The 24,410-nt window shown below is 48.0% G+C and overlaps 1 protein-coding gene across 1 annotated transcript in view; it reads left to right on the forward strand.

Annotated features, from left to right (window-relative positions):
- The first annotated feature begins 232 nt into the window (after positions 1–232).
- Positions 233–24,410, forward strand: part of KCNB1 (potassium voltage-gated channel subfamily B member 1) — a 119,719-nt gene continuing 95,541 nt past the window's right edge. Inside the window, exon 1 of the mRNA XM_008014495.3 lies at positions 233–1,420. Coding sequence (XP_008012686.3) covers positions 854–1,420 — 567 coding nt within the window. The 5' untranslated portion in view covers positions 233–853. The remainder of the gene's footprint in view (positions 1,421–24,410) is intronic.

Genomic DNA, 24,410 nt, shown 5'->3' on the forward strand with positions numbered 1-24,410 from the left:
GAAGAGGGGTCGCTCCAGGACAGAGGGGCTGTTGTGCACACTCCGTCTGTTGTGACCTCGGACAGGTGGGCACCTGGAACCCCCGGAATTCCCCCAAATCTTTTAAGATTTAGAAAAAAGCCCGCTGCCATTCCCCACCCCCAAAATCTTGATTATCTCGAGCAGGGGAAGGAAAAGAAGGGCACTCGTTAAATAAAAATTTAAAAAAAAAAAAAAAAAAAGAAAGAAGAAAGAAAGAAAGAAAGAAAAGAAAGAAAAAAAAGAAAAGAAAGAAAGAAAGTTTTCATGCAGCTCCCCCTCTCTCCCCATGGTGGGGCCAGGTTCGGGACTCGATCGGGAGACCCATAAAGAAGCGAGTTTCAGCACTCTAAGGGGCGGACAGCGCCCCGGGCGGCTGGGTCGCGCCTGGGCCGCAGAAGCCCGGGGTGGGGCCTCCCCGGCTCCAGGGGCATCTCTTGGGGCTCTCTCCCCGCCCCGAGGGGCAGCCCCTCCCTCCGTCCATGGGGTGGGGCGGACTTCAGCACCGGCTGGAGGGACAGCGCCCATCCGTCCTACCCCACTGAGCTGCTTAAGCGCCGGGAAGGTCAAGGCCGGCTGGGAGCCTGGTGGAGAGGTGGGGGGCGGGGGGACAGCATGCCTAGCTCCCCGTTTGCTGACCCGCGTCCGCTTTCGCTTTCTGCCTCGCAGCCGTCGGGATGGAGGTGAGAAGACGGCCGTGAGGCGCGCCCGCGCGGCCCCCTGCACCCCCAGCAGCCCACAGCGCTCCCTGCCCCCCTCCCCCGCAGCAGCGGGCCTTGCCGTCGACTGACAGCGGCCTGGGGGGGCAGGGGGGGCGGGGGCGGCCGGATCAGCGATGCCGGCGGGCATGACGAAGCATGGCTCCCGCTCCACCAGCTCGCTGCCGCCCGAGCCCATGGAGATCGTGCGCAGCAAGGCGTGCTCTCGGCGGGTCCGCCTCAACGTCGGGGGGCTGGCGCACGAGGTGCTCTGGCGTACCCTGGACCGCCTGCCCCGCACGCGGCTGGGCAAGCTCCGCGACTGCAACACGCACGACTCGCTGCTCGAGGTGTGCGACGACTACAGCCTCGACGACAACGAGTACTTCTTTGACCGCCACCCGGGCGCCTTCACCTCCATCCTCAACTTCTACCGCACTGGGCGACTGCACATGATGGAGGAGATGTGTGCGCTCAGCTTCAGCCAAGAGCTCGACTACTGGGGCATCGACGAGATCTACCTGGAGTCCTGCTGCCAGGCCCGCTACCACCAGAAGAAAGAGCAGATGAATGAGGAGCTCAAGCGTGAGGCCGAGACCCTACGGGAGCGGGAAGGCGAGGAGTTCGATAACACGTGCTGTGCAGAGAAGAGGAAAAAACTCTGGGATCTACTGGAGAAGCCCAATTCCTCCGTGGCTGCCAAGGTGAGTCAGGGATCTGGGGGCTGCTGGGCTGGGGGGGATCTGCCTGCATCCCCATATTGAGGACCACTGCTGAAGGACTCTGGCTTAGTTCCCAAAGATGAATATTAGTGATGGGGAGGGGCTAGGACTGAGTCCCCAGAGGTGAGGACCAACCCCCTCAGACTTTTCCCATGTGGCACTGGTCACTCCATCTTTTTATTATCCAAGATGTTATACCCCTACTTTGTTGGAGAGAAGGTTTTACAGGGACCCATAAAAAGCCACAGCAAGAAGATGGACACTAATGAAAGAGAGAGCACAGAGAGACAACACAGGCTTGCTGGGGTGGAGTAGGGTTTGGTTCCCTGTGAAGTCCCAGACCTAGGCTGGATTGGGTCACCCTGTGATTTTAATATCTCCATATTTATAACCTCACTCTGCCCCAGGAAGGGAATAAAAGCAGCTTACAGACATGCTTACAGGACATTGAGATACTGTCAGGTAGTTTAAACATAAGTAAGAAGGGACCCAGAGGGGTGGGTGTGAACCCACATGAGACATGCAGTTGGTTGTGGATGCTTGTGGGTGAGGGGTCACCCCCTGGTTATTTATTTGGTGACATTATTTCAAGAATGGTTGGTGCAGCTTGTAAAGATGCTTCAGCTCTTGGAACAAGATGTAAATTTCAAAATAGGAGAGAAAAATGAGGCAATGTGAAAAATAAAGGAGGAGGAGGAGGAGGCAGGAATGAGTTTGAACACAAAGAGTGGGCAAGAGTCTTTGGTGCTGCTGGGTAATGGCAGGGGCTGGAGGGGACTGAGGAAGGCTTGGGGTGGGAGCCAAGGCAGGGCTGGAGGGCATTGGTTGATTAGCAACTTCTCCGTGTCAGGCTGGGATTCCAGGTTGCCTGGGAGAGATGGGGCCTGTCTTCATGTGCCCGAAGTGCTGGGTGCTGGGAACAAATGATGCAACAGTGTGTCCAAACCTGTAAAAGAGGTTGTGTGAGGTTCATGGAGAACCCAGAAAAGATAGATGATATTGAAATCCAGCAAGACCAAGTTGGGAAACATGGAGAGAATGTAACTGAGTGTGGGGCCTAAAAAAAGGGCTCAGATACATAGATTTATGGCAAAAGAAAGAGGAGAGGAGGAAGCCTAAACATCCAGACATATCTTACTAGCTAGGGCTGGCTTCTGTCCAGCCCAGCCTTTCATTGTGGGGTCTCTGGCTCAGTTCTCACTGAAGGCCCACCTGAAGGTCCCAGTCTGAAGGGAGACTCTGTGGGGTCCTTCCTCCAGATCTGGCCACCCAAGGAGGGACCCCTGAGTGGATGGAGAAGGGGTTGCTGGTAAGAGGGTGGAGGGAGCCCCCACATGTTTTTTTCGTTTCCCTGTTGGCCCTAACAAGGATGTAAAGGTTCCTGGGCCTGGATTCCTCCTCTGAGGCTGTGGGCTGTCTCTCTCCATAATCCCACCCCTGATTTTGTGTCCAAAATGCCTCCTCCTAAGACAGAGTCACTCACCCTTAATCAGCTTAGGATCAACAGACTTATTTTGCTATTTCCAGGCATGACACAGGATCTCCCACTCCACATCCCATTTAGGCCCAAACATGACTCTCCCTCCCTGTCCTGTCCCTAAAACATGAGAACAAGGTACAGGGAACTGGATGATTTGCCCTCCCAGAGAAGAAGCAGGCACAGGGCCATGTTTTGTTCTGGTAGCAAGACCCAAGCACTGAGGCTTGCAAGAGGTGCTGTTTGGGAATAAAGAACCTCTCCTCTCCCTTGGGTTAATCCGCTAGCAGGGACAGCCTCGTGACCTCTCCATGATCCCAGTCTGGGGCTGCCGGCTCACATTCCTGGCAGATGGACCATCTAGGATTTTCTGTAGCCAGAGCTGAAATCGGGAGGCAGGCAGGCTCACTGGCCCTCAGAATAGAAATCCTGGCTGCCAATGATCAAACACCTACTGTGTATGGAGTGTAACAACACAGCTCTGTTATTATCCCACCTTTCACAAACAGTGAGGCTGAAAGAGGTTAAGTAACTTGCCTAAGGTCACACTACAGGCAGACAGGAGTAGCCAGAAATCCAAACCGAGTGTTCTTTCCATAATGATCAAGTGCCACAGCCTCCTCCCCAGTCTCCCGGCTTCCACTTTTGCCCCTGCAATCCATTCCCCACATAGCAGCCAAAGTGAGCTTTTCAAAATGTAAATTGGATCACATTATTCATCTGCTTAAAATCCTCCAGAAGTTTCCCATCACACTCAAAATAAAATCCAGACTTTTCATCCTGGCATATAAGGCCTGGGCAGAATCTGCCCCCCATGACCTCTCTGAGCTCATCTCTTTTGATCTCCTCTGGTTCACTCGGCTCCAGCCCCACTGGCCTTGCTGTTTCATAAACAGTCCAGGGTTTATCTGACCTCAGGACCATTGCACTTGCTGTTTCGGCTGCCTGGAATGCTCTTCCCCAGATTCCCCCTCGGCCAGCCCCTTCTCCCCCTTCCTCATTTGAGCAGGTCTCTGCTCACATTTCCCTCCTTAGATAGACCTTCCTTGACTGCTGTTATAAACAGTTTCCCTCCCCTCACTCTCTGTTGCATCATGCAACGTCTTTCCTGCAGAGGCCTTAAACGCCATCTGAAATTATGTTTGCTTCTCTGTGTTTCTCTGTTTCACACCCACAAGAATGGGAGTATCATGAATTGATTCACTGCTTGATTCCCAGCACCGATGATGGTGCCTGGCACTGAGAAGCATGTGGAATGAATGAATGAATGAATGAATGAATGAATCAAACAAGCAAGCAAGCAGTCAGTCACTGTGTCTCAGGGTTTAGGAACCTGTCACCCCTTCTCACTGCCCACCTGCAACCCAGGTCCCTGCACCTCTGGCCTCCTTTCAGTCACCTGCACCTTGCCCACCCATCCCCACCCATTCCCCCCAGCTTGGATGCCTTGCTTGTCAAAACAAGCAAAGCCTGTGGAAATTTCTTAGAACTCACAGAGTGACAGGACCAAATGGAGGATCATTTCTAGGTGATTTTAAGATACAAAAGTGGCTGTATATCATATGCTGAAGAGCAAGGATGTATCTGGTTCTGTGCTGCTCCCCACTTCCATAGTTTTTAGCTTTAGGTAATTTCTCCAACTTTCCAAGTCCCAACCTTCCACCTATAAAATGGAGATAAAAGGCTTACCTTACAGGGTCTTCATTAAATCACATTTGTCAAAATTTTGCTCATAGCCTAGCACATAGTAGGTGGGGATTGTTGTTATAAATGATAAGGAAAAGAGTCTTTTTTCTAGGGCTGGGTGGGCCGAGTTGCTGCAAACCCTTTCCTTCTGATAGCAGCAGTGCCAGGGAGACTGAGCTGACGCTGTTAATAATTGATGGGATGTTCTGGCAACTCGGAGACAAACCAAAGCACAGGCCCTAGTTCTCTTTGCCATCATGGGAGTGAAAATCAAAACCCATTAGGCAAAAGGCAGTGTGATTGATTCTTGTTTAGAAGATGGAGTCAGCACCATTGGTGTGACAGGGTTGCGGTGCTGGGGCTACCACGGGGCTTTGGCTTTCTCGGAAAACTTGACAGGCTTTTCTCAGCAGGAGAGACAGGGAACTGATTTGCCAGCTCAGGCATGTCTGTGATCCCTGGGATAGTCTCAGTGTTAAAGCCCTGAGATAACTTCCTAATTTCCAGAGTAGCTGATGTTTGTTGTGCCCAGCACTGATTAGTGGTGCTCTATATCTGCTATCTCACTGAAATTCCTCCAACAATACAACCAGTAGTATGCCAGTTAGGGATGCTTTGGGCTGCAAGTAGCAGAATAGAAAACTCAAAGCAGCTTCAATAAGGAGGAAGATGTATCATTGAATACAATATGAAGTTCCAAGGCATTTGGTTTTAGGTTGAGTAAATGGCTCAATGATGCCACCAGCATTCTAGATTCTTTTCATCTCTCTGCTCCTCTGCTCCCCAACCCCTTCAAGTGGCTTGGTCCTCATGTTTGATGCTTCATATCACAAGATGGCTGCCCAATTCCAACCCTCAGACATAGATTCAGTGATGTTTAACCCATGAAGACAGACATTTTCTCCTATGCTCCACTTTCTTTCTTTCTTTCTTTTTTGAAATGGAGTCTTGCTCTGTCGCCCAGGCTGGAGTGCAGTGGCGTGATCGTGGCTCACTGCAGCCTCCGCCTCTTGGGTTCAAGCAATTCATCTGCCTCAGCCTCCTGCCAAGTAACTGGTATTACAGGCATGTACCACCATGCCCAGCTAATTTTTCAATTTTTAGTAGAGACAGAGTTTCACCATGTTGGCCAGGCTGGTCTCAAATGTCTGACCTCAGGTGATCTGCCCGCCTTGGCCTCCCATAGAGCTGGGATTACATGTGTCAGCCACAGCGCCTGGCCCACTTTCTTTTTTTTTCTGAGAGACAACCCTTTCCCAGGAGCACCCTAGCAGACTTCTTTTAAAATCCCGTTGGCCAGGACAGGTCACATGCTCATGCTTTAGCTATAGGGGGACCTGAGAAAGCAAGTGTCTGGTATTTTCAGATTAGAGAGGGAATGGATTTGATGAGTGGTATGAAGACTTTTACAGAAGAGGAAATGGAGACTCTGAGAGGTGAAGTTACTTGCCTGAGCCCACACAGCTACGTTCTCAGTAAATATTTGTCAAAGGAATGAAAATGGCAGAGTCAAGGTTTGAACCCAAGTTCATCTGGTTCCCAAGCCTGTGTTTCTAAATCTTGGGACCTTGGGTAGATCATTTTAGCTCTCTGAGGTTCAGTGAATTCATCTGCCCAATGGTGATAATAGTCATAGCTCCCTTTCAGGGCTCTTTTGATGATTCAATGAGATTTCAGATGTGAATGTAATTTGTAAATGGAAAGTACTTTATAAGCATGAAGTATTATTGTATTCAAAAGTGGGAGTGGCCTTTATTTATTTATTTTTAATTTTTAAACTTTTTTCAGAGACAGGCTCTCACTCTGTCACCCAGGCTGGAGTGCAGTGGTGCAGTTAGAGCTCATTGTAACCTCAAACTCCTGGGCTCAAGTGATCCTCCTGCCTCAGCCTCCTGAGTAGCTGGGACTACAGGTGCACACCATCACTCCTGGCTACATTAAAATTTTTTTTTTGTGGAGACAGGGTTTTGCCACATTGTCCTGGCTGGTCTCAAACTCCTGGGCTCAAGCGATCCTCCCATCTAAGCCTCCCAAAGCACTGGGATTAAAGGTGAGAGCTATCATGCCCAGTTTAGAGTGGCCTTTATTTTTTTTTTTTTTTTTTTTTTTGAGACGAAGTCTGGCTCTGTCGCCCAGGCTGGAGTGCAGTGGTCAGATCTCAGCTCACTGCAAGCTCCGCCTCCCGGGTTTACGCCATTCTCCTGCCTCAGCCTCCGGAGTAGCTGGGACTACAGGCGCCCGCCACCTCGCCCGGCTAGTTTTTTGTATTTTTAGTAGAGACGGGGTTTCACCGTGTTAGCCAGGATGGTCTCGATCTCCTGACCTCGTGATCCGCCCGTCTCGGCCTCCCACAGTGCTGGGATTACAGGCTTGAGCCACCGCGCCCGGCCTAGAGTGGCCTTTATTTAGGAACAGTGGTCAATATTTTTCCCATCACAGACTTGATTAAGAATCAGCTCTGAAGTCCAACAGACAAGGTTGATTTCTTGTTTCCTTTGCTTACCATGAATATGACCTTAGGCAAGCCCCTTTCCTGCTCTGAGTGTCATTTTACTTACCTAGGAAATGAGAATTATAACAGAGGCAACCATGAAGGGCTGTTAGGAGATGCCCCTAATGCAAAGAGCCCAGCCCAGCGCCCGACTCATGGGAAGCATTCAGTAAGTGGCAGCAACGATGATTAGTGTTATCATGGAATTCCTCTGCTCCAGCTACATGTCTCTAGTGTAATGAGGTTCCAGCTTCCTTGACCTGAGCCACAAGGATCTGTGTATTATCATCAAAAGCAATGCGGGAACCAACTCAGAATCCATGGGGCCCCTTCAGTGTGATGAGTCATCGGCTTAGGCTCCTGCTGGCCCCAGCTTGGTCAACCCAGATGCCTGTTTTTATCCTGGCAGATAATATGCCAGCAATTCTGAATCCCGATTGTGGGATTGTGGCTTTGAATCCCAGCCCAGCCTTGTCCTAGCTGTGGACTTTGGCCAATTTGCTTCACCTCTCATCACTTCCATTCCCTAATCTGTAAGTGAGGGTGATAATAAAACCTACTCTACAGGGTTGCCTGAAGGATGAAGGATGATAGTGCATGATTAGTGTTGAAGCTGTGCCTAAGAAATCCTACATCCCCACAGGATAAAGAAACCCAGAGACCCAGGATGCTCCAGTGACCTGCTGAGGATCACATAGCCCATCATAGCCTTTCAAACCCCCTGAGAGACCAGCTGCTAAGAGATGATCCTGGTCAAACATCCTGGAGTAACAGAAAGATCCCTGAGCCTCAGTGGGTACTGGTGGCAGGGCCAGAAAGGCCTGGGCATGGCCCCTGATCTTTCACCGACTTGCTGTGTGAATGTGAAATGCTAGAAAGAAAAAGGCCTGGTCAGATGAGCAGGTTGGCCAAAGCTTAACTAACTGCAAGAGAAGAAGCATGCATTAGGCACCAACTCCACACCCAGGACTTTGTGTACTTCCCGTACTTGATAACATCATCAGGATGGGAAGTGCTTGACCTTAGTGCTGGATTGCCCCAGTTCAGAGTTTGGCTCCTCTACTCACTAACCATGTGATTTGGGGTCAACTATTGCAGCCCTCTGTGCCCTAGTTCCTTCAGTCAACAGCAATTTGAGGGCAATCACTGTACCTGCCTCATTGGATTGAGTTACATGTGTTAATGTATGCAAAGCACTTAGACTAGGGCCTGGTATGTAGAAAGCCCTCAATAACTGTTGGGATTTTTTTTTTAACTGTCCTCTCATGTAATCCTCCTGACAATCCTGCAAGATGAATAAGCTCCTTTTCAAAAAATTGCTCTTATAAAATGATACCTGCTCATTGTAAAGTTAGAGGCTTTTTCTGGCCACTGGAGTCCAGGAAAGGCAGGGCACTAACACCCCAGCAGGAACTAGTGGGATACTCACCTGCCAACTGATGGGGAAGGTGTGTATGTGCTTCTCCCCTGGCTGGAGGTAGAACTCAGAGGTGTGTGTTCTACACCGGTCCCCAGAGCGGCTCCAGTTGCTCACAGCAATTACTTGCTTGATAACAGACCCTGTTTGACCTCTTTCCTGTCCCTGTCTCAGGTTCCCTCTCCCTTTCGAGAGTTTTCTGGGATCACTTATCATATAAGCCACTTGTATTCAGAATCTTGTCTTAGAATCTGGTTCTGTGGAAACCAACCAAAGCTCTGTGGGACACATTATTTATTCAGAATGACCTGGTGCTGTATTATAGACAACCCACCCCCGATAGAGACAACCTCCTTTGGGGGTTGTCGTAAAAGAAGAAATTCAAGGTCTGGCAGAGCACAGTCAGCCTCATCTCCGTCACTTAGATAAAATGAAAACCACAGCAGTGGCAGCAACAGCTAACACTGAGTGCTTACAATGTGCTTCCCTGGCACAGTGCAAAGGGCATTCAATGCCCCATCACATCTGATTTTCACAGCCCCCCCGTAAGGGAGGGATAGCTATCCTCATCTTACAGCCATGGAAACTGAGGCTCAGAGAGGGGAAGTATCTGGCCCATGGTCACACAGTGAATGGAAGGTTGGGACAGATCCCACCCAGGACTCTCTGACTGCCCAGCCCACGACTTTGATCTCTGTGTTGTATGACTGACCTTCAGAAAGTGAGAAGCAAGATCCCAGCGTTCCCTTCTCACACTGGGACAGTGCTGAGAGGTGAGAGATTTGTCCAGAATTGCCCTATGACTTGAGAGTGTTCCTAGCTCTGGATCTAGGATGACTTTACCCCCAAAGGCTCCTGGATGGAACTACGGGAAACACAGATTTAGCATTAAGCATTATTTTAATAGATAAACTAAATGCATAAGGTCCTCCTACTTTCTCCCAGAGGTGAAATCATCTTGATTTTGGTGTCTCCTGCAGGAGTGAGCATGACTAGCTGGGGCCAGAGACGGGAGGAATCTCTCAGCCCCGGTATTGGGAGTGGGCAGGGTGGCAGCTAGAATTCTTATGTTAATATCCAGGGCGCCAATGCTCCTTAAATGTTTTCTCTGATGACATAAATAACAAATAAGACATAATGTTGCCATGTGAGACACACTTCTGTGGACCCGGGTACAGGCCTGGGTTCAAATTCCACCTCCTTTGCTACCTGGCTGTATGAGCCCCCAAAGCGCCCTCTCTGATACTGGGAGGTGGGGATAATACCTGGGGCACACCTCACAGAGTAGCACTTCTCCACACTGGCTGCACACGAGGATCACCTGGGCTTTGCAAAATACTCATGCCTAGGCCCCACAATGGAAACTCACCCCCAAATGGTTTCATTTTAGTTCTGGTAAAATACACATAATATGAAATTTGCCGTCTTAACCATTTTTAAATGTATAGTTCAGAAAATATGTTCACATTGTTGTCCGAACAATCTCCAGAACTTTTTCATTTTGCAAAACTGAAACTCTGTGCCCATTAAATGCTGTCTCCTGGGCCCACCTCCTGGGCCCTGGCAACCCCCCTTCTACTTTCTGTCCCTTTGAACTCAACTGTTCTAGGTACCTCATATAAATGGAATCATACAGTATTTGTCCTTTTGTGACGGGCTTATTTCACTTATCATAATGTCGTCCAGCTTCGTCCATGTTGTAATTTGTCAGAATTTCCTTCCTTTTAAAGACTGAATAATTTTCCATTTATGTATACACTAGATATTGTTTCTCCGTTCATCCATCGACAGACACGTGGTTGCTTCAACCTCTTGGTTATTGTGAATAAAGCTGCTATTCACATGGGGTACAGGTATCTCTTAGAGTTCATGCTTTCAATTCTTCTGGGTATGGATAAGCAGAGGCCGACTAGAATGTTTAAAAATTCTTTTGGGTATATACCCAGAAGTGAAATTGCTGAATCCTATGGTAATTCTATTTTGAAGTTTTTGAAGAACTGCTGCACTGTTTTTCATAGTGGCTGTACCATTTTACATTCCCACCAATGGTGTACAAGGGTTCCAATTTCTTCCTGTCCGTATTAGTCCATTTTGCATTGCTATAGAGAAAAACCTGAAGCTGGGTAATTTATAAAGAAGAGAGTTTTATTTTGTCTCACAGTTCTGCAGACTGTACCAGAAGCATAGTGCTGGCATCTGCTTCTGATGGGGCCTTAAGAAGCTTACAGTCATGCAGAAGGCAAATGCGGAGCCCGCGTGTCACACGAAGAGAGAGGGAGCAAGAGAGAAGCCAGGCCTTTTTAAACAAGCGGATCTCACATGAACTCATTACCGCAGGGAGGGCATTAAGCCATCCGTGAGGGATCTGCCCCCATGACCCAAAGGCCTCCCACTAGGCAGGCCCTTCTTCCAACATTGGGGATCACATTTCAACATGAGATTTGGAGGGGACAAATAGCCACTATATCAACATCCTTGTCAATGCTTGCTTTTTTTTAACTTTTTTTTTTAAGTAGCTATCCAAATGGGCATGAGGTGGTATCTCACTGCAGTCTTGGTTTGCATTTCCCTGATCATTAGTGATGCTGAGCATCTTTTCATGTGTTTTTTGGCCATTTGTATACACTAGCACCCCCTTATCAGGATGTCTAAACCTCAGATAGCATCAAACCCTATATATTCTCTGTTTTTTCCTACACATACATACCTATGGTAAAGTTTAGTTTATAAATTAGGCACGGTAAGAGATCAACAAGAAAAACTAATAATAAAATAGAATAATTACAACAAAATACTATAATAAAAGTTATGTGAAAGTGGCCTCTCTTTCTCAAAATATCTTATTGTATGTAATATTTTTGGACCACAGCTGACTGCAGGTAACTGAAACCTTGGAAAGTGATATTGCTGATAAGGGGGGATTACTGTATTTCCTTTGGAGAAATGTCTACTCAAGCACTTTGCCTCTTTTAAAATTGGTTTTTGTTGTTATTGAGTTGTAAGGATTCTTTGTATATTCTGGATATTAATCCCTAAAAAGATACACGATTTGCATATATTTTCTCCCACTCCATAGGTTGTCTTTGCACCCTATTGATCGTGTGCTTCAATACACAGACGGTTTTTTTTGTTTTGTTGAAGACCGAGTTGTCTGTTTTTCTTTCGTTGCCTGTGTTTTGGTATTATATTCAAGGAATCTTTGGCAATAGGGGGAAATCATAAAGCTTTTCCCCTAAGTTTTTCTGAGAGTTTGATAGTTGCAGGTCTTACTTTTAGGTCTTTGCATGTGATGTGTAAGATAAGGAACCAACTTCATTCAATTACCTGGGACATCCCCAACTTCCCCACACCGTTTGTTGCCCTGGGTGATTCTGCACACGGCCAGGAAGCCCAGCCACAAAAGACAACATGGGATGGCAGAGATCAGAGGTGCTAAGCTGTGGAGCACCACGTGCAGTGCTGGGAACAGAGGGAGTCGCCATCTGGGGCAGCTGCTGTTATCGTTGCCGGGATAAGAGGCAATCTCTGACACACCCAGCATGGCTCATCCCTTCCTCTTCCACTCAGGACAGCTTGGCAGAATGCAAGTGAGAGAGTGAGATCCAAGTGTGAGTGACATGTGTCCAGGTTGTGGCCACTTCTTACCACCCCACTGCTGCCTTCCTGATCCTATCCTCTCCCTCCTGGACCATTGCAGGAGCCTCCAGTCCCATCTGCTGCCTCCAGCCTCCCATCCCCAGTCTCGTTTCCACACACAGCAATGCACGCCCCTGCTCAAAATCCTTCTATGGCTCCTGCCTCACTCAGAAAAAGCCCAACTCCTCAGTCCCACTTACAAGACCCATGATCTGGCATCTTTCCCCTTTTCCCAGTACCCTTACAGCCTCCTTCCCTACAACTGTCCCTCTCCGTCACTCCATTGCACCCAAAGTGGCCTCCTTGCTGTTCTAGGCACCCTCCCACCTCAGGACCTTTGCACTTACTGTCCATCCTTTCTGCCTGGTACGGTCTTCCTGCCGATGCCACAAGACTCACCCCTCACGTTGTTCAAGTCTCAGCTCAAATGTCATCTCAGCAAGGCCATCCTTGACCACCACATATAAAATAACACTGTTCATTCCCCATGGCTGCTTTATTTGTCTCAACCTGACATGTAATTACCTAATTACATGATTCCTTTCTCTCTCTACCACTTTGATATAAGCTTCAAAGGGCAGGGATTTTGTGTGCTTTGTCCACTGTTGTGTCTTCAGTGCTTGCCATAGAGCAGGCATGAAATACATGCATTGAATAAATGAATGAATGATGTTATCCCAGAGATAACTGAAAATAATAATTGATAAAAAAGGAATTTGTTTACAAACTTTGGGACGTTCACTCTTATTACTAACACATTGCTAGAAGTCTGACTCTCAGCTGCTTCTGCCAGGCTCTGGATGAAGAATGTGTCCGGTTTTTCAACCACAGCCCAGTTTCTCAACCTTAGTGTCTCATCCCCTTTGGGGATGGAGAATTCTTTGCTGTGGGGCTGTCTTGTGCATTGGAGGATGTTTAGCAGTGGAGAATGGGCATTAGAGAAAGAAGGGATGAACTGCTGCCAGGAGGATATTGCATTATTCCAGGCAAGAGAAGAAAGATGACAGCCCAGAAGAGGGTGGTGGCAGGGAAGTTCGGTGAAAAGTGGCTGGACTCTGGATATAAGGTGTGGAGACAGCTCCTGGGAAGCCACAATGCCCCTGCCTCCACCAGTGGTCACAGACCCTCAGGCTGTGCAATGGGTCTTAAGCCTTAGCCTTTTTTTTAGCTGTGAGTCCTTGGGTCACGTGGCTGTTTCCTCATCTGTAAAATGGACCTAATCACAGCATGTACCTCATAAGGAGATTGTAAGGATTCGATAATTATGGCAAATAACAATAACAGATACATAATGCCCAACAGGTCAATAACAAGCTTTTATTATCATGATTGGTTGTGTATATTCATTCAGTGGAATTTATTGAGCACCTACTATGTGCCAAGCACTGTGCTGGGTGCTGGGAAACACAGTAGAGATCAAAACAAAGATCCCAGCTCTCGTGACACTGATATTCCAGTAGGAGAAGGAGCAAGACCATTAAAAAATAAACATAGATACTCATTGGACCAAAACAACCATGAAAAAGAAATCATGAGACTGTAAGACCATCAGGGAAAGAAAGATAAATGCTAACTGAGTATTTGATGTTACTGAGGAATGAATGCTGTGTTTTGAGATGTGATAAAGCTATTATGACTATGTTTTAAAATCTTTATCTTTTAGATACACATACTGAAGTGTTTATGGATGAAATGACAAGATCAAATAATTATGTAATTTTTTTTTTTTTTTTTTTTTTTTTTTTGAGACAGAGTCTTGCTCTGTCACCCAGGCTGGAGTGCAGTGGCTCAATCTCGGCTCACTGCAACCTCTGCCTCCCAGGTTCAAGCAATTCCCCTGCATCAGCCTCCCAGGTAGCTGGGATTACAGGCACCTGCCACCACGCCCAGCTAATTTTTTGTATTTTTAATAGAGATGGGGTTTCACCACGTTGGCCAGGCTGGTCTCAAACTCCTGACCTCAAGTGATCCACCCACCTCGGCCTCCCAAAATGCTGGGATTACAGGCGTGAGCCACCGCGCCCAGCCTGATATGATATTTTGGATGGCGCTGTGGAGAAAGTTCTGCAGGGAAGGAGGGGAGTGCTGGGGCTTAACCAGGCTGGTCAGGAAGGGAGAAGGTGCCAAGTAAGCAAAGACCTGCAGAAACGGAGGGAGACAGGCATGTGGGCATGTGGGGGAAGAGTGCTCTGGGTGGAGAGAAAAGCAGTGCTAAGGCCCTGGGACAGGAACATGCCTGGGGCACTCAAGGAACATTCAGGTGTCAATGTGGTTGGAGCAGAGTGTGCCGCACGCAGGAGAGTAGAAGGAGGTGAGATCAGAGGTGCGACCTTGTGGGTCACTGCTGAACTCTGACCCTTCCTGTGAGCCTCTAAGCCCCGAAATAGGCTCCCTGCTTCCAGCCTTTCCCATCCAGTTCAACCTCTGCAGAGCAGCCAGAGCCATCTTTCTCAAATGCAGTCTGCTCAACTTCATCATCCCCTTCCCAAAACTTCCATAGTTCCCACTGCCCCAGGATAGTCCATGCTCCTTAGCCTGGCTTTCAGCATCCCAGCCCAACTCTCCACTTTCATCTCCTCCCCGTCCCTTCTTCAGACACCCTCTGTGTTCACCACACTAACCTTTCTGCATTCCCCAAATATTCCAGTCTTCCTCAGTGCTGGTCACCCTCTTGCCCAAGCTGTTCCTCTGCCTTGCACCCATTTATTCCTCTTCTCTGCCTGCAGCCTCTTTCTTTCCACCTTCAAGGCCCAGCTTCCCCACCACCTCCTCTGTGAAGCCTTCTTTAACCATCCCCCGCCCCCCTACCACCACCTACACTTCCCTTCAGGCAGCACTGACTGCTCCCTCCTCTGTGCACCGGAAACCTGACGTTCATACCTTCCTCGCACAAAACATTGTGAAGATTCACTTGTGGGTTGTTCTGTGGATGCCAGGCCTGGCCCACAGAGAGACAGGGAAGCTTAAGCGTGCAGGCTATGCAGACTGACTGCCTGGGTTCAAATCCCAGCTCAGCCACTTTTGAGCTGTGTGCCCTTTGGGGAATTACATAACTTCTCTAGGTTTCAGTGTCCTGATCCGTAATTTGGAAAGCCTCATAACAACCAGGGTTGTTGGGCAAATTCTATATGAAACACTTGAGCCGTGCCTGGCACTCAGCAGATGTTCGGTATATTTCACTATTACTATTGTTATCGCGGGTAGGTGTTAGTAAACGTTTGTTTACTAACAAATGTGCATGATCTTGTGAAGACTGATCAGAGGGGTCTTCCTTAAAACGTAAGGGTCTCCCAGGTACACCCCGCTCCTTCCACTTTTCTTGTCTCTACCTGCCTGCAGAAAGAAGTGGCCTTTTGCCTTCCATTTACAGAGAGGAGACACACAATTAAGTTAGACACTTGAGGTGTTCCCTCAAGTTCCCTGACTGTTTTTGAGACAAGGTCTCGCTCTATTGCCCAGGCTGGAATGCAGTGGCACGATCATGGCTCACTGTAACCTTGGCCTCCTGGCCTCAAATGATTCTCCCACCTCAGCCCCTTGAGTAGCTGGGACTACAAGTGTGTACCACCACCACACCGAGCTAATTTTTGTACTTTTTTTTGTAGAGACAGGGTCTTCCTATGTTACCCATGCCATTCTCAAACTCTTGGGCTCAGGCGATTCTCCCACCTTGGCCTCCCAAAGTGTTAGGATTACAGGTATGAGCCACTGCACCTGGCAGCTCCTCCATTTTTGCTCTGAAATGAGACTGGTTTCTACCACAGCTGCCCACCACGGGCTGGCAGGCAGATACTGTCTTTGAGAGAATAATGTTGCATTTGCCAATTCCACACCATCACTTACATCCACCAGGTAATGGGCCTAGAACCAAACAGTTTCTAAAAACAGATCATCAGTTGTCACTAATCACTCCTTACAGGCCATCCCTGAGTCTTTCTAAGGCTTTGTGTGATCCTTGGAGCCCGTGAGCTTGGCCAGTCCCACCTCTAGAGTCTTTGTAGACTCAGTTGTACCGAAGAGGCAGCCGATGATTGCCCTGTCAGGGGCATATGAGAGGTAAAAGGAAAGATGGAGACAAGATGAGGTTGAACCAGCCTTTCATTTGCGTATCACTTGTCTGGAATTCCCACTGTCTCTGTGAATGGATAGAGTTTCTTTTATCTCTTTTCAGTGAATACATTTGCACATCCTTTATTGTTCCTTGAAATAGTGACTGTAATTTGACTCAGCCATTCCTCCTGTTTCTAGATCGTTCTTTCGGTTTCAAGGTGGCTTCCTTTCTAGGCTTCTCTGGTTCTTTTAAGTTTAGGTGGCAGTATGTGCATGCTTTGAGGACCTGTTTCAATCCTACCCGTGGTTTGTCTGATAAACGTTTAGTGCATGTTACTGTGGGCCAGGCAACCTGCTGGGTGCTTGAGAAGCACGTATCTATTTGTTAAGATTCTTCTAGTTGCAGGTGACAGAAAGGCAGCTCCAATGGACTTAAGCAAAATGTTTACAAAAAAAAAAAGTCTTGGGTTGGGTGAGGTTTCCAGCCAGGTTGGATCCATGGGCTTAAATATGTCATCAGGACTTGGTATCCTACATCTCTAAGCTCTATTCTTCTTTGTCATGGCTTCTCAGCAGGCTGCACCAACAGGGCTGGAAAGATGGCTCCCTCAAATCCAGGCTTTCTTCCTGGCGCAAAGCAAGTCTCTTTTCCAATAGGCCCAGCAAAATCCCAGGGCTGATTTTCATTGGCCCAGCCCTGAGCCAATCACATAGCTGTGTCTGGGTCACATGTCAATGGCTGGAGCTGGGATGGGATTGAGAATGGGAAAGAGGTGATTTCCCAAAAAGAAATTGAAGTCCTCTTACCATGAGTGGGGAGAATAAATATAAACCGGCAGAAACAATCCATGGCCATCAAAGAGTTTATAACCTACTGGAGGGAGATACGGATTAAACAAATTAAAAGTTAAATGAAAGAATAATCACACTAAGTGTAATATGTATGTTGGAAGCAGAGAAACAAGGTGTTTTGACAGGGACTAACGGGGCAAGGTCAAAGAGGGCCTTTTAGTGTATGTGAACTTTTCTGGGAGACTGAACTTGATGTATGTCTTGCTGAGCTACAGGAGTGATCCTTCTTCTATAAGATCTTCATCCCGCCTATCTTGCACTGTTCAGTATGCTTTCTCTCGTATTCTGTTTTCTTCTTGTTTCACTTCTCCAAGTAAAACAGGATGTTCTCAAAGTCTAAGACTGTATCTCACTCACGGGTGGGCTGCCTGTTTTGTAAATAAAGTTTTAATGGAACACAGCCAAGCCCATTCATTCACCTGTCATGTACAGCTGCTTTTGGATGTATGGCCATAAAGCCTAAAATGCACTTATTATCTAAACCTTTATAGAAAAAGTTTGCTAACCTGTGTTCTGAAGTTGCATCAGGGCCTGGTGAAGAGGAGGGGCTTATTGGGTGTTTGTGGGTGGGTGGGAAGATGCAAGCTAGCTGTGTGACCTTGAGTGAATCACTTAACTTCTCTGGGCCTCTGGCTTCATATCTTGCAGTGCCAGCCAGCCTCTTGTTCTTCAGATCTCAGCTCGTAGGTCGCCTCTTCAGAGAGGCCCTCCCTGACCTTGAATGGCCAGTTTGGACTTGGTTATGTTTACAGTCTTCCCATCATAACATGTTTCTCTGGTTTATTTTGAGATTATGCCCACTTGGAGCAGGCATCTTTCCCTTTCTCTGCACCAATGTTTTTTCTCCTCTCATGTGCCATCTCCCTGGTAGGGCAGGTGGAAAGAGCTCTGATTTGGAACTCTGGAAGTCTGGGTTCACAGTCCCCACATGTGAGCAATGAGACCCTGGGTAGGCCCTTTTTCTCTCTGAGTTTCCGTTTCCTTGGCTGGAAAATGGGCGTGGTGACTTTACCAAGCAAGGATACTGGAAAGACAGGTGTACTCATCTGTGCCAGAGAGCCCAGCACGGTGCTGGACTGAGCACAGGTACTTCATTCATGTCAAGTTGTTTTTCCTTCTCTCCTTCCTCTCCTCAAGAGAGTCAACCCCTAACCTCACTTTAGTCCAGCCCCTGATGATACCCTTGCCTGCTCAAACCCTTCATGCAATGACTGTGCCAAGGAATGGTTGGAGAGGAAGTGTTAGATTCTTCCTCTACCTCCCCACCCGCAGGCCCCATCACATTCCCCCATTCTTTGATGGAACGTCCTCCATGTTACATAAAGCTCTATGCAAATGCAACCCAAGGAAAGTCCCCTTGTTCCCCTCCCCATCCCAGGTTACCGTCCCCAAGCACCTCTTGTATAAAAATTTGGGACCCTTGCTGGCCTCATGCCTGGGAGAATTGACCAATCCAAAGAGGTGGTTTTCCAGATAGATGAGAGCAGTCCTTGGGGGCAGGGTGTATGGGGGACTGGGTGTCCCTAATTACCAAGTGACCTACTGGCAGGGCTAGCTACAGAATTTGTGGGGTGCAGTACAATATAAAAATGCAGTCCCCTTGTTCAAAAGTAAGAAAGAATTTTGAGATGGTGATAGCAGAGTAGCAAACCAAGCATGGAGCCCTTGTGAGCGCAGGGCCCTGTGCAACTGTGCAGGTTGCACATCCATGAAGCCGGCCCTGCCCGTAGGGCAGAATGACTCAGAGGTCCTTATGGGTTGGGAGGAGAAGGCCTTAACCTCCCTGCCTAGGCAAGAGCTGGGGCCTCAGACTCTGATGGCTACCGGAACTAGGTAGCCCTTGTCACCCAGTGAAGCAGTTTCTGGAAGAACTGCAGGAGGGCAAGTTCAATGAGGACACTGGTCAACACCCAGCCTAATGTGCCTATTCCATGGCCAGCCTCTTCTCAGGCAGGGAGTGGAGGGGGCTAGTGGTGAACTGGAGCAGAAGCCTGCCTGAGAAAGCAGTAGCCATTCAGCTCCAGGCTGGGTCTGGGCTTAGCCAGAAATTTTAATTTTCATGGGAGATATCTCAGTTTTTCAATGTTGGCAAATCATTTTTAAAAATTAAAAACATGCCCAAGAGCAGTGTCTTACGCCTGTAATCCCGGCACTTATGGAGGCCAATGTGGGAGGATCCCTTGAGCCCAGTTTGAGACCAGCCTGGGCAACCTAGTGAGACACCCCATCTCTACAAAAAGTAGCCAGGTGTGGTGGCATGTGCCTGCAGTCTCAGCTACTCAGGAGACTGAGGTGGGGGGATTGCTTAAGCCCAAGGGGTCAAGGCTGCAGTGAGCCATGATTATACCACGGCAATCCAGCCTGGGTGACAGAGCAAGACCCTCTCTCAAAACAACAACAAAATCTCCAATACTGTGGTGACTGTCTTTGCACTTAACATCTTTGTGTGTGTGTGTATGTTTGTGTGTCTGTGAGTATATCTGTGGGAGAAATCTCTGGAATTCAGATTTTATAACAGATTTGTGCATTTTACATTTTGATCCATGTGACCAAACTGCACTTTGTAGAGGTTGTATCAATTTATTCTCCCACCACCACCGTATGAGGGTGCCTGTTTCCCTGCAACTTCATCAGCACCATGTGTTGTGAATTTTCTGATTTTTTTTGTCACTCTAATAGATAGAAGCAGGTATCTCGGTATGGTCTCAATTTCTGTTTTAAAATGAAGAGTGAAGCAGAGTACCTTTTGCTTGTTGAATGAAGCATAGCATCATTGTCACATGTCTAGAAGCTCCATTGTTTTCTTGTCTCAAAAAAAAATTAAAAACACTTTGAGTGGGCCAAATAGAATATGTTTGGAGCCATATGCAGCCCTTAGGGCTCTAATCTTTGACCTCTGGAATATACAGCCTTCATGTGGCTAGAAATGTTGGGGAGTGGCATTTCTTGCCTCTGAGGCCCCCACCTGGAAGGGAGGAAAGGAATAGAGCTTGGATGACAGAAGCAATAGGTCCCCCGTATTAATTAAGGTTCTCCAGAAAAACAGAATCACTAAGAGATTTGTTTATTCATTTATTTGAGAGACAGGGTCTCGCTCTGTCATCCAGGCTGGAATGCTGTGGCACAATTATAGCTCACTGCAGCCTCGAACTCCTGACCTCAAGCAATCCTTCTGCCTTGACCTCCAGAATAGCTGGGTTACAGGCGTGAGCCCCCATGCTCAGCTCCCCAGTAAGACATTTATTCTGAGGAGCTGGCTCACACGAGTAAGGAGGCTGAGAAGTTCCACAATCTGAACATTCAGGAGAAAGCTGGTGATGTAATTTGGTCTGAGTCCCAATGCCTGAGAACCAGAGAAGCCAATGGTATAAATCCCAGTGGAAGGGCAGGAGAAGACCCATGTCCCAGCTCAGAAGGCAGGCAGGAAGCAAAAGGGGCAAATTCCTCTGCCTCTGCCTCCTTTTGTTCTATTCAGGCCCTCAGAGGCTTGGATGATTCCCATTCACACTGGAGAGGGCCAGGTACTTTTCTCAGTCCGCCGACTGAAATGCTAATCTCATCCAGAAACACCTGCACAGACACACAAATGAAGGTTTCATCTGGCCACCCCATGGCGCAGTCAGATTCACACATAAAATTAACCATCATATCCCCCCTTCCTTCTTCTTATTTCTGGCATCAAGCACAACCTAGGGTGGCACATCTTTGTTGAATGAATGACTATCCCCCCAAGGTGGGACTTGGCTCCAAAAAGCAAGGCAGTTCATGCCTGATCGATGCCAACACAAGTCAGGGAAATTCTCGGGCAAATCGTAAATTGATTAGCTAATGGGTTACAACTTCCCACACCCAATCTCCAACCAGGGCAGGGAGAAAAAGCTACTGCAGAGGCTAGAAAAAGCTCTCGATGTCAAGTCAGCAAACTGAACTGGCTCTAGAGCTCAGGTTCCCAATCTGTAAAATGGGAATAATAAGATCCCTGGGGTGACCCAGAGGATGGATAAGATGAAACATGTAAAGTGCACAGCAAAGTGCCTGATGTGTAACAGATGTAAGCCAGTATTATTTGTGTTGTTATTTTCATCGTCATCATCATCATCATCCTTGAAGCATTTGGCTTATTTCTAGGGGCTGTGGGACTATGGGAAAGCTTATTGTGTAGAATTAAACTCTGTATCCTGTGGAGTAATGTCAGCTCTACTATTTTACGCTGGAAAGCTTGGGCATTGAGAGATTCAGTAGAGATTAGGGGGCCCAGGATTGGGGTTCTGGTGCTCAAGATTGCTGCTGTTGTGTCCAGTATTGGAGCAACATCATTCAAGGTCACAACTGTGAAGTTCAAGGTCAGACGACTGCCATCCGAGGTCAGAATCCTCTAATCCATCATTGGAGCCAAGGAGTCCATGGCCAGAGAGTTGCTCTTCATAATGAAAACTCTAGCAGGCAAGGTCAGAATGCTGATGTCCCAGGTTGGAACTCATGGATGGAGTTGGAATTCTGAGGTTCAAGGTCAGAACACTTCAGCAGCGTTCATGATCAGAATTCTGGCAGGCACGTTCCGAAGACTGGTGTTTGGAGTCTGATGTTTGGAGTCGGAAGTCTTATTCCCTGCTTGTTATATTGGGAGTCTCATCCTTTCTGTGTGTCCTTAACCCTTCATCATCCGTCTTCCTGGCAGCAGTTATTGAAGAAATGCAAATCTCAGAAGATCCCCAAACCCCCATTTATCCAGTGGGGTCCTGATACTTAGGCCTCTCTCTCTTACTGTGTCTGATGCCCATCCACTCAGGTCGTACTGATAAAGGTGACAGGATCCTCAGGAAGGCGACCAAAGTGTGGCCCCCCTGCCCCACTCCTGCCAAAGACCCTGGAACCTGTCGTCAACTCTGTTTAAATTCACCCTTAAATCCATCTTGTTGGCTGACCTGGAGCAGATCCAAGGAAGCAGCTCTGCCAAGCCCCTGGGGGGCACCTGGATGATCTCACTGCTCCATCATCCAAAGAAAGGCAAACACTGTCAGGCAAGGGGCAGAACAAAGTGCCAACGGCTTGTGGCTTTCCAGCCCGGGAGATGGGCTGGCAACAGAACGTGGGGAAGTGGAACAGTTTGTTGGTCACTGTGGTCACCACAAATGTACTGTTGGTGCCAACTGGAGAGGGAGCTTTATTGCTTATGGGGTGTGTTGAGGATGGTGCAAGTAATGAGTGCTCAGTGGAACAAGGGTGGGCAGGAAGGATTGGCTGGGTCATGTCCCCAAGGAAACGGTTGTAACACATCTCCCCTCCCTACCTTTATGCTCCATTTCTTGGCCTTCCTTTATTTTTTTCATAGCCCTTTTGCCACGTGTTACGTTATAGGTTTATCTGGCTCTTATCTGTCTCATTTCATGACAGTATCAGCTCCATTAGAAAGGAACTTGGTCAAATTTTACTGCTGACTCCCGAGTGCCTAAAACTGTGCCTCACATAGAGCAAGTAATAAATATTTGTTGAGTGGATGAATGAATGAATGGATGGATGATTATTACCCCTTCAAAGACAGTATTAGAGAGTTTTCTGAGCTCCCAAATCGTTCCATGCGTAGCCCACCTCCAAGCCGGTTCACTCTGTCTCCAGATTTTGTGGATGGGGGTGAGGGGAAACGGCAGGAGAGAGAGGGATTGGTCACTCCACGGCTTCTAGTTGCTCTCGGGATAACTTCCAAACTCTTTTTCTGACCACCAAGGCCCTGGAAGGTCTACCACCCTACCTTCATATCACATGCCTGTTATCTTGCCCCCTTTTTTCTCCCAGCTGTACTGGAGAGCTTTCTCAGAGCCTCGGCACGTGGTGCTGGGTCACACCTCAGGGCCTTTGCACATGCTGCCATCTGACTAGGACGATCTTATGGCCCCTACCCTGGCTCCCTTGGCCTCCCTTACTCATGCTTCAGGGCTCTGCCTAAACATCCGACCCCTAACTTCCTGAACGTGACGTCATTCCCTCCATGATAGGCCCTGGTATTTCTTGCAAGAGTTTATCCGTAGACCCCTTTGGTCACTGCTTTTGGGTTCCAGTGTTCATCACTGTGGGGATAAATCTTCCATGAACTGGAGGTTCTTTATGAGGGAGGTAGCCAGAGCCCTTTCCCTGTCACTAAGAAAAATGCAGAAACTCGTTCCTCCTCCCAGAAATGAGGCATTCTTGCTCTAGCGGGGAGGAGTTTTGGTCTCCCAGGAAGATTTCTTAGCTGCCTCTCCAAAGCCTGTCCCATACTAACCCCATCACAATGGGGTTTGCTGTTTCCTCTCACCCTCCAGCTGTCCAGGCCAAATCAAAGGCTTCCCCGAAGACACAGCAGGAGTTAGAGGGTGCAACGAAGCCTCTGAAGACAACAGCAAAATAGCTAACACTCATATACCATGTTTTACACACATCACCTCATTTAGCCCTCATGACATCCTATAAGGAAGGTGTTATTATTATCCCTATTTTACAGATGTGGAAACTGAGTCCCAGAGAGGTTAAGTAACACATGCAAGGATGCAGCTAAGAGGTCGCAGGGTAGCATTTGAACCCCAGCAGTTACCCCCAGAGCCTGGGCCCTGAACCACTACACCCCCTCCCCTGTCCACCCCTTTTCCTCCCCACAGCCTTCTCCTCACTTGCTTCTTCCTTTTACTCTTAGTCTTCTTGCCTTTCTCTTTGCTCTTCTTCCTTTTCTCCTTAAGTAACTCAAACTCCCCAAGTTATAAGCAACCCCAGTTGTATGGATGCGTTGTTCTATTTTTCAAATTGCAAAAATCATAAGAGCAGTGGAATTTTTTCACATCTTTATGCTATAAGCGAGGGTGGATGGAAAGGTGGGAGTTTTCTGTTTGATTTGCTGCAGAACGGGTTGGGAGGAGAGGGTAAATTTCCTCACAGAGGCCTATCAGACTCCATGAGGCCAGAGTCATTTAACACTCTCTGACTTCATCTTCCACTATCATCTCCTGCCTCCCTGTGTCCAGCCATGCTGATCTCATACTTACTATTATAAATTCCTTCCTGCCTTGAGTCTTTGCACGTGCTGTTCCCTCTGCTTCGAATGCTGTTCCTCTCTTCTTCACCCAGTTATTTGCCTCCTCACCCTAAAGCTCCCAGATAGAATGCCACCTCCTCCTGCAAGCCTTTCCTGATCTCTCAATAGGTCAGATCCCCCAGTTATGGATTTTCAAAGTTCTCTGTGCCTCTCTTGGGTGGCCTCCATTCCAGTTGTAATTTCACATAGGTTTAAGCAACGATCTGATTAGCACCTGCCTCTCCATCTGGGCTGTGATCTCCCCAATAGTAGGACCTTGTCTGCTGTAGGCATGTCCCTCCGGTATCTAGCACTCTGCCT

The sequence above is a fragment of the Chlorocebus sabaeus genome, chromosome 2, assembly GCF_047675955.1.
Source record: "Chlorocebus sabaeus isolate Y175 chromosome 2, mChlSab1.0.hap1, whole genome shotgun sequence".
NCBI lineage: Eukaryota > Metazoa > Chordata > Mammalia > Primates > Cercopithecidae > Chlorocebus > Chlorocebus sabaeus.